Consider the following 10991-nt stretch of genomic DNA (forward strand, 5'->3'; position numbering starts at 1 on the left):
AAGAGTAATTCTTATAATCTCATACCGTGATGACGTCAACAAAATGTCAACTGATATTTAAAAAAAAAAAAAAAACCGGGTCATTTGGCATTATGGACCAAGATATTTGATCATTGGCCCAAATTTCCCTAGTATGAATAATTTTCTGTAACTTTTGTTAGGGATTTCTACATAAAATACCTAAAGAATAGGCACATACTACATTAATGTCTTGAACATTTCATTTTTTACAAAAAAAAAAAAAAAAAAAAAGAACCTATTGGCATTTCTATTTTCACTAATATCAGTAGCTATTTACAATTTAGCCCTTAACTACGTTAATATTATACATACACATGTATATACATGTATATACATACACATCTAAAATACATACACATCTATATATATATATAATTTCTCTCTCCTTCATGCATACTCTCTCCCCAATAATATATTTATATATTCTTCTCCCCCATAATTCACACTCTTTTCTCCTTCCTCCTCCTTCTCTTTTCTCATTCCGGCGGTGTGAGTTGCAGACGATAGACGATGACATGAGACGAATTGATGACTCGACACAAGATGACATGAATGACTTAGGACGAATCGATGGCGTGGACGACGTTAGACGAATCAACGGTGACGGGTTGAGCAGATTCGGTCGACATCACCGTGGGGCGAACAAATCTGGTCGACGATCGTTTATTTGACATAAATGAAGATATATTTTCATATATTAGTTTATACTCTGGTTTATGTCAAGCATTGAGTCAATCTCTAATTTATAAATTGTAGTATATTTCATATATTGGTTAAAATATTTTCAAATACCTAAACAAAAAATTCTAAGGTATATTTAAAATAATTATGAATCCGTCAAAATATTTTAAGGTATATTTAAAATAACCATTAATCGGTAAAAAATAAATTGATATGTGAAAACAACGTAAATAAAAAATAAAATTTCAATAAATGTATTCTTTTCAAATTGGAAAATAAAAAAATAAAATAAAATAAATGTTTTTTTTCTCTCTCTAATTGACAAATGAGAAAATTTATATTAAATACATTTTCTTTTCTTCCTTCATCATTGAGTAACTTTGAATATATATATATATATATATAAAAAGGATAAAACTCTTAAAAAATAATAGACTTTTAAAAAAATAATAATAAATTTAAAGATATTTATGAAAATATATGGTCAAGGCTTGTTATGTGAAAATCTCGTTTTTTTGTTATTTATCATGTTCGTGTCAGTGTTCGAAACTCACTCTCATAAAACTGCACCTTCTTTTCAAATTTTTGTTATTTCGTATGGGACCTTCATCAATGACCGACAAGAAAAATTAGGATTGACGAAAAAGAAATAAGAAGCTGCACGTAAGAAAGGATGATACTACCGTGAGAATGGTTTGGCCATAATTACAGCGCACAAGCTTACTGATGATTTGAATCAAACTCCTGAAATCGAAACAACCCTAAGTTCGAGTTTAACTAAATTGTTCGCAAAGTAAACGACTAACGGCATACCTGATTCCAGAGCGTTTTGATGAAGAGGCAAGGTGGAGAGGCTGCGGCAGGGCGACGTAGAGAGACATATAAGAAGAGAAAAAAATTGGCAGTGGAGGCGTACCGACAACCGACGAAGCAGCAGCACAGAGGGACAAGAGACAAATCAAATATGGCGTGGCGGAGGGGTTGGTCTCAGTGTGCAGCAAGAGGCGGAGACGCGGCGGACACCGCAGGGAGGGAAGGGAAGGAGCAGAAAGTAATTTGCCGATGGGATGGGTGCCACTCGACCGTGTCCTAGTTACACACAAAAGTTGGAATGTTTTTAAAAAATTAAGAACTCTTAACAAATTATTAAACCATTTAATGAAAAATAAAAGGAATTTGAGAAGAACAATGAAAAATATTTGGGTGTGGGTTGGGCCTTTTATGCATTCACTTCAATCACAAATAAGAAAAAAATTAAATAATGTAAAATTTATCACATGATAGCTTAAATCATTTAGGTAGGATTTCGAACAAACTAGATGCATGCAAATATATATATATATTTTAATTTCTTCTCTTTGTAATTAAAATAGATGCTTGGAGGTAAGTGTATTCCATGTATTACTCAAGGAGAATGGAAGAAATATAATATAGAAAAATTATGCAGGATAACTTCAAAAAGTATATGATAATGAGAGTTAGAAGGGAGTAACCGTATCCTTGTACTTACGATCAAACTAGTCCAACCGAAAATCAATTTGTTTCGAACAAACGTTTTATATTTTTACACAAACTAAAATGCTTATTATTTATATTTTTGTGACATTTTATTTTTCATATTTTATGTTTGACTTCTTTTTTTTTTAGGATATATTGGAAATGTTAGGCTGAAAATGTGAAAATTATTGATGAAAATTCAATATCCCAATCAGAAAAAACAAGTTTAAAAGGGCAAAGATATAAAATGATTTTCGAGTCGTCACATTAATTCAGCTGCCTTTTATAGATGTAATATAATAAAAGAGGGGCTTTGAGTTTACGCGAGGCCAATTACGCAAATAAAGATTCAAGAGATTTTTCTTTTTTTCTTTCCATAATGTATTTTATTTCTTCGTATTATTCTTCCAAAATAAAACCCTTTCTTTTATATTCTTCTCACCTCATTCTTCAATTTGAGGATTCAAAATTCCAAGAATTTAAGCCATAGCCATACGTTTAAGAATGGAATCATGAAAATAGTCGTGTAACAGTACAAGACATCATCTTAACAATGTGATTTAACGGTAATGAAGAGGCAGCGAGTAACAATGGACCTCAAGACCATGTCTTTTGCCGTAATCTGGTAATCGTTAAGCCACCGACACCAAAGCCATCCATTATAGCGTTTGCTGAAGGGAACTCAGCTCTCGATGTCAAACTACAAAGAAGCAAGCATGAAGTTGTTACATTACAAATAGAAATTGCAGATTAAGTTAATTGCTAAAAACGATATGGACAACAGTTTTTCTTTTTATCCAAGTCCCACTCAACTCAAGCAAAACTTTTCCTCAATCAGAAACAAAGTTGACAAGTTATATAATCAAGGAGTCTAGCCTCTTAGAGAAATGTAATGCTACTTTCTTGATATACCGTAGTGATGGAACCACTTTGAAAAGTAAAGAGCCTCGCCAGAGGTACCAGATCGAAAGCACAACTTCTCGTATGAAGCATGAAAGTGATTAGGTCACTTTAACCCAGAAAAGACAAGAGTGATTGAATATGTCAACTATGAGTCAGTTCAATATTCAATCCAGATCCTTGATGATATATTGACACAGATAGATTCTTAGTTTCATGCTATCACGGAAGAGGAAGAGGAAAGAGAAATGAAGATGGCATTCCAACAGTTGTATTCAAGAGTCATTGGTTCTAACCTAGCTCAAACCAACTACATTGGGGATTACCTGCTACGGAGCACAATACGCGGCATTCCTATTCGCTCAGCTCCATCAATCCCAGACTGGGTTCCTGCAATAAGGATGCAATTGGAAACAGGTGTGTCCGCAAGTTCTGCTCCAGCACGCAATGCACATATGATCTTGTCCAAACTTTTTTTTAAAAAAATGAAGTCATATTAGATAATGCACACGATAATGCTTTTTGTAACCAAAATATATCATGTTAAACATTGCTGTCAAATAAACCAGCAATTCAATTATTCAAAATAAATTTCTAAGATTTGTGCACATATCATGACAGCTGCAAAGTGCAACCATAGGACAGCAATGTTTAATTGGATTTCCCCCTTATAAGAAACAACTTCTCATTGATATAATGTCAAGGAATAAATGTTCAAGGAATACCAACTCTCCAAAGAAGTGAAAACAAAGAAAGAAAACAAAAAATTAGTGACAATCACAATCAAATAAAAATCGACCATGAGATAACATTTAATGAACAATAGACTATTCCAAGATTCTTGCCGTCTGAGAACCATACAATTCTTAGACCACATAATGAAGCTACTAAAAATGTCCCATGAATACTACAAAGTTGACTACCAAGATACATGTGCATGTATGTGTAAGTTAATAAGATTGAAAAGCATGCACAACACGTATTTTTGTGCAGAGGTAAAGTAGAAGGGTTTCAAGAACCGCAACATATCTTTTTTCTATAACCATAAGTCAATCGAACCATTGGTCCATATTGGTTACTTCTATTGCACTTCCATTGTTTGCATTGTCTTCTAACACTCGTTAATTTTCATCGGTGGGCATTTTGTACGACAGAAGGTGAAAGCAGCTGTGAAACTAAGTTCAAGAGGAGAGGATGAAAAGTTAGTGCTATCTCTCTCTCACTTGGTAGCTTCCTCTCCATCCCATGAGATCAGATACCAGGACTGGTAAGTTGTAAAAATCCAGGAGCTTTTCTCTTTTTAAACTCTACACGACTTCTCGAAAATTGACCAATCAAGCTAAACCACAAATGAACCTCTCCAAGAAATTAAGGTTAACAAAACAAGAATTTCTTCCAAAGTTTCAAGTCCTCAGAAATATGTGTTATGTTATGTGAGTAGGATTGGACCTCAATTTATCCACTTCCTTTTTGTCATGTTCCTTTTCAAAAAATGCATGCCAATCAATTCAGTGTTAGATGGTGCCTCAATGCCTAGAAGACTTGAAGTATCGAATGATTGCAGGCCCTACATGTCATCATAGTCAGTTGGCCATTAACAAGAAAATTATAATAACAATAACAATAATAATAACAACAAAAGAAACAAAAACAAAAACAAAAACAAAAACAATTACAACACAGGAGTAAAAGCATATCATTATCTACATTCACTAACTTCATTTAAAAAACAGACGGACCTTTCAGATGAGGTAGTATTTATCTCGACACTCAACTTCAGTGCCGATGCAACCTTCTTGGCTATCCTTTGTTTCTCAGCAGAAGCTAGCCCGTCAAGCAAGAATACAGCCCTTCAGTATCCAACCTTCAATATTTAAATTTGGAAAAACAGAAAGCATGTCAACCAACATTGAAAAAGGACTACCTGCCTTCATTGCTTCCTTAGCTAGTTCCTCTTCCAAACCTGACTGCTTTGCTTGACCACGCACAAATTCACTATATAAACTCTGTCTTGTCTCCTCATTCCCAACAATCTTTACTTTGGATATTCTCTCAGGTCCAAGCTTAGTGATGATAGATCTAACAATTAAGCAACGCATTTTGGAAATCTTAGCTTTAAAATTGAGATTGTAAAATTATTTATTCAAAAAAACAAAAACAAAACAAAACAAACAAACAAACAAACAAACGATCAAGCAAACAAGAACAATGTGACAAACATTCTATAAATTGTGTGAAACAGACTTTTGATCCAAGTTTTCGACTGTGGTATTACTTTAATGGTAACAGGAATATACCTAGCAATTTCTTCTCCACTCTTGCTGTAGGCTGTGAGAATAATCACAGGTATTCCCTCGTTATAAGCATTGTCAATGAAACTGCAGAAATGAAATGTAGCTCCATTTAATAAAAGAAACAATCAAGAGTGATTTGTAGACACAATTTGATAATTGACAACTTTTGATATCAACTACTATTGTACGTGTAATCTCATTCGAAGTGAAGAGTAGAAAGTGACTAGCGACCATGCATAACATGATATTGAGCAATATCTGAAATGTTAGATGTGAGTTAAACCGTATATGCATAACATTATATTGAGCAATATCTGAAACTGTGCCTAAAATTGTATCTTCCCTTACAAAGCTCCTAACATTTATAGATTGATAAATGACAAATGAGTTTCTAAGAATAGTTAATTTCCCCAATTTTCATAACATATCAAGGGTAAAATCCTTACATTTCGTGGAATTTCATAAGCCAATTTCATTTAACGAGGATTTTGATTTAGCTTAAGCTAAACTTGCTAATATGTCTGCCTATTTCATCTCTCTATCTCCTGATGCTGCAGCCAAGAAGATTGATAAGCTAACTAGGACTTCTTCGGGAAAGATCCCACTCTTGCAGGTCATGGTCATTTGAACTAAATGAGCATTAGAGATTCACTCCTCAATGATTTCATTAGCAATAAGTGGATTATCAATTTTCCAACACTCCATCCAAGCATCATTGGAAAACCATATATTTCCACTCGAATAAGAAATAGAGGCCTTCAAATTAAAAATAGAAGGATTAATTAACCATGTACCATTCAAACAGGATGCAGTTCAGAGACTTACTCTTCAACTCCAGGCCGGAGTGGCAAACTTTGTGAGACCATCAATTCATCTGATGCCTTTTTCTGCCAACAATGGATCAAAAAAATGTTTCTTCATATTTTAAAATAAAATAAATTAAAATAAAAATTAAGAGAGAGCGAGAGAGAGAAAGTGTTGCTAGCATAAATGTGTATTGATAACAGTATTACTCACAAGAGGAATGCCATAACAAATAAATATAACGTATAACAAAATATTTCTATTCTAAAAAAAGAGTTACAGATGGAGAGGGGAGAATAGGGACATGCAAACCAACTTATGCACCAGAAGAGATCAACGAAAAATAAGACCTAGATGCGACTGGCTAATCCGGGGGGGAAAGACAGATAATGAGGAAACAGACTGCATAAATGGGAATCCACAACGAGAAAGACAGACGACCGAGAAAGAAAGGCTCCACTTTATAAGCATTTATATTCGAATCCAATATCAACTAGATCATAAATTCGTGTTTTAGATCACTAATTCACTGGCAGGTCCTCTCTTCACGAGGAAAAATGCCATCAGGTAGTATAGAAAGGGATCATAAAAGATACTTTTAGGAAAGGGATACAGGGTCCTATACATATGGGAGTGAGTTGGGATTATCAAGGCTAGATGTTTGTTTCTTACAATAAAGTTCTTTAATTATCCAATTTTTCTTTTATCATTCATCCAATTAAAAACCTTTGTCAAGAAATTCATGGATGTCAGGAATTGAAAGGATGGCAAATCCTCATCACAAGCTTTTTTACCAAGTACATTTCAATACAATATATGCTATTTAGAAAAGACATGACAGAGAAGGGAGACGAGATTAACCTAATGGTTAAACCCTCTTCTTGTGAGGAGAGGAGGAAACTTAAAGATATATAGGTAAATTTTACAGAACTGGAAATTTCTTAATATAAGCAAATATCTTCGAGAAAAAGAATGATTATGAACTTCTCTTTGAATTACCTGCCTAAGGGAACCTACAATCAAGCGCCTGAGCAACAATTGCCAGATATTTCATTCATATATGGTCTATAGAAGTACCTTTTCTCGCAGAACACTTTTAATAAATGATTCCTTCTCATTCGTTGGTAGTGAAGTCGGCCAACCAATCTATAACGAAGAGAAATGCTTTTACCGACTTAAAAAAGTGTTACATAACCAAGGGGAAAAAAACAATGACCAAAAATAATAGTTCATAACTCCAAAACAAGAAAAGAAACTTACACGGTTAAAATACATAATCAGCATCCGTTCCTCATTAGCAGCATTCTTCCTGTGAAAGAAATTAATCTTAACTCACAATAGTGATAGAGCCTTTATTAGAATATGCTGTGCCGCTGTACCAATTAGAGTTCTGGAACATGTACATTTATTCTCTTCAATGATCTTTTGTTTTTTATTACAAATTGGCTGATAACCTCTTCTCTATTTTCCATAATCATCTGTTAGAAGAAGAGACAAAATTTCTCTGGCTCGACTTTATCAAAAGTTTTCTGCGGTGCACATGGTCAGATAGAAACCTCAAATTGTTTGTGTAGATTTTGAATCTTTTATGGGCACCCTCTTTGTTGCAGCTTCTTGATGTAGGCTTCGTAGAGCCTTTTGTAATGATTCTCTAAATTATATTTTGACTAATTGGAGGGCTTTCATGTAACCTCCCGTGGTTTAGGCGTCACCTTTCCTCCCTTTTCGCTTGTATATTTCATTGATTTATAAATATCTTATTCCACACACACACACACACAAACATCCGAGAGGTCTACATTACGGGTAGGTATTACAAGGGATCCCAAGTCACTCACACACAATCCCTGTCCCATACAAAATAACTCGCTTTCACATGCACCCTTTGCTCTGACAACTAACAATTTATGCCTTACATAACCAACCTACAAATCAACACACAAGACTTCTTACTAAATTATGTAAAATGGATGGAGGTTTTCCCGCTCCTATCAGATAGGTAATTTAAAATCCACCAACTTCAACAATATGTAGTCAGAAAAACAAAGACAACTAAATTTTGTTAAATTGAAAAAATCAAACTTGAGTTGGGGGGAGAGAGAGAGAGAGGGAGAGAGAGAGAGAGCAAAGTTACAAGTTTTTTCTATGAGAAACAAATTTCATCGAAGAAATTAGAAATATAAAGTTATAAGTTCAACGTAAATGCTCATTATTGAAATATTGTTGCAATGATTCAAAGTTTGATAAGTTTGAGGGAAAAAAGTGAATATAATCTTTAAGATGCCAAATTTATCATATATTCGATTAGTAAACAAAACAAATATGAAACCACAATGACATGCTTTCAAAATATAGATAGTATCAACAAGAGTTACACCTGACGAGGTCTGAATATACAGGCTCAGTCCAATTTGCACAGTCAAGTCCAAGCTTGCGAAATGCTGTCAGCACAAAGTTAGATAATGATAATCCAAAACACATAAATCCCAGTCAAATTAACAGGATTCAGATAGGTATGAAAACTTGTACACCTTCATTGAAAGCTTGGCGATTAGTTGAGCGATATGCATCCACAAGAACTCTGGAAGGAAGGAAGAAACAAGTTAAGGGAAGAAACTCTAACCTTACTTGGCTCATGAAACATTACAAACTTAGAGAGCATAAAAACATTAATTGTTTATTATGTCAAATCACCTAAACAATATTGTCCAACAACCCAAACTCAAATCAATGCAGCCTTGAGCCTATCTTCTCCCTGCCAACATCATGTTCACACTTTGCTTTTTCTTTTTTAACTTTTATTATCAATATTTTTCTTTCTTTCTCTTGGTTTATCTGCAGAAGCTTTTATGGGCAACACAATCATCAAAACTAAAAAGGAACTTCATACATATCCGATCAAGATTTTGTAAAAGGAAAGGTTTAGTCATCCAAATGTATGTTTAGAAAAATAAATACCTTCTTGGTCTACTTTAACAGTTGGACACAGACAAGGGCCCGTTTTAAGTGATTGGTAGAGTGAAAGGCACATGGCCACAGCCTAAGATGAGTGATCCAGTACTTGATAGGTTCTTCTTGGTGAAGGCTTATTAGAACTAATTGTTTATCTTGTATATTTAGTTATTTGGAAAATTTTCACAGGTAGAAAAAATGTCAAACTATTTATAGAAATAGCAAAAAAAACATTGATGACACTTTTAGACTACTATCAACGTCTATCAGTAATAGACTTATATAAGTTTCTATCACTATAGTATCATTGATAGACTTCTATCAATTTCTATCACTGATAGACACTTATTAGACTTCTATCAACCTCCATCAATGATGGACTTCTATTAGTTTCTATCACTGATAGACAATTATAGACTTCTATCAACGTCTATCAGTGATGGACTTGTATCAGTTTCTATCTGATGAAATTCTATCAGTTTCTATCACCGACAGACACTTATAAACTTCTATCAATTTCTATCATAGAATATTAAATTTTGTTATTTTGTGTATATAGTTTTCCTTATTTTTCTATTTTTTAAAATACCCTAGTTATTTCCCTCATGTGAAGCAGGGATGTGTAGTTAAAACGGTTTATTCCTAAGGAAATCTAATCATTTTTCAAGTCTGAATCAGATATCTTCCCTCTCCTAAAAACAATTATTATTATTAAAAGGAAAAAAAATAAATCAGAGAACTTTCCCACTTTCTGATTCTTTAAAGTTCATGTACCGTTTATGGCGGATAACGTTGTCTCTATTGATGAAAGTGCTTGTCTTTGGATTGACTTCTACCATTTTTTTTTTCGTTCAGATCTACAAATGAGGGAAGACAACCAATCTTCCAGTTTCCATACTTGGGCCGTTCGAAAGATCGTAGGTCCAATAATTTAATCCTGTCTACCGAATTTCAGATGGTGTCCAATAATGGCCTAAATGTTTCTTTGATTTAACATGCCAACAAGATAAAAAGACGCGTATGGTCAGGAACGTGCTAAAACTAAAGAGCGTACAGAATTTAAACTGCAAGCAGTAAACACACTGATTTAGAAGTTTGAAGACACGGGCGAACGTCTTTGCAATTAAACACTGGCTAGGTATTTGTCTAGTACTTATCCATAAAGAAAAGAAGCAGACTCAGATAAACCGAATAATTCAAACCACGAAGAATGAGTAAAAAGATTGAATGAATGGATTAAAAAGAACAATTGAGGGAAAATCACCCTTCAACTTCAAGAAGAACCGCGAGTTCTTGGGTCGAGTCATTGTTAGAACGGCTGGAACTGCTGAATGCTGTTAATCTTGTAATTCGTAAACTCTTTCCGGTGAAATTGTAGTTTTTCGAGAAAACAGAAAGACGCGGAGAAGAAGACGGATAGAATCTGCTTGGTGGCTGTTTAGGAATGACATTGGAGTATGAGCAATTGCAAGTTGTGGTTCTTTTGATAGGATGAGTATGGAGTATGGAGGAGGAGGTTAGTTCCATGGCAGTTGTTGAAGGTTTTAGAGCGCAGCTCCGATGCCCTTCGTGCCGTTTTCACTACTATTTTAGTATTTTTATTTCCCCTTTGCGATCCGTCCACACTCAGATTCTGGGAAATAAACACTTCGACTCCTGTCGTTTACCGTGGATCAGTCAAATTAATTGACCAATTTGTGTTTGTTATCTGAAAACAATAATTTAAGAAATGGTTAGGTAAAATTAGAATAATATCGTGTGAGTTTTTTTAATTTAGTGTATCCAGTAAGGATGTCGAACTTTCAAAATTCGACTTCCATCCATTACACCTTCCTTTTTTAT

At 34.1% G+C, this 10991-nt stretch overlaps 1 protein-coding gene across 4 annotated transcripts; it reads right to left on the reverse strand.

Moving 5' to 3' along the window:
- Positions 1–277: 277 nt before the first annotated feature.
- On the reverse strand, positions 278–10786 carry LOC120073286 (CBBY-like protein). Of its 4 annotated transcripts, XR_005480714.1 has the most exons (14): positions 10414–10783; positions 8729–8778; positions 8575–8638; positions 7458–7506; positions 7275–7343; positions 6219–6280; positions 5397–5477; positions 5024–5178; positions 4839–4923; positions 3426–3569; positions 2796–2899; positions 1516–1791; positions 1386–1446; positions 278–669 (listed from the first exon to the last, which is right to left on the reverse strand). XR_005480714.1 is itself a non-coding variant. In XM_039026034.1 (12 exons), exons 1-11 carry the CDS (start codon positions 10674–10676, stop codon positions 2797–2799), a joined length of 1125 nt encoding a protein of 374 aa, XP_038881962.1. In that variant the 5' UTR covers positions 10677–10783; the 3' UTR covers positions 1181–1791; position 2796. The 4 variants fall into 4 exon arrangements, 3 of the variants coding, with proteins under 3 accessions (XP_038881962.1, XP_038881961.1, XP_038881963.1); XM_039026034.1 differs by lacking the exon at positions 278–669 and having other exon boundaries at positions 1181–1791; XM_039026033.1 differs by lacking the exons at positions 278–669; positions 1386–1446; positions 1516–1791 and having other exon boundaries at positions 2548–2899; positions 10414–10782.
- Positions 10787–10991: the final 205 nt, after the last annotated feature.

Source organism: Benincasa hispida, chromosome 3 (assembly GCF_009727055.1).
Source record: "Benincasa hispida cultivar B227 chromosome 3, ASM972705v1, whole genome shotgun sequence".
Lineage (NCBI taxonomy): Eukaryota > Viridiplantae > Streptophyta > Magnoliopsida > Cucurbitales > Cucurbitaceae > Benincasa > Benincasa hispida.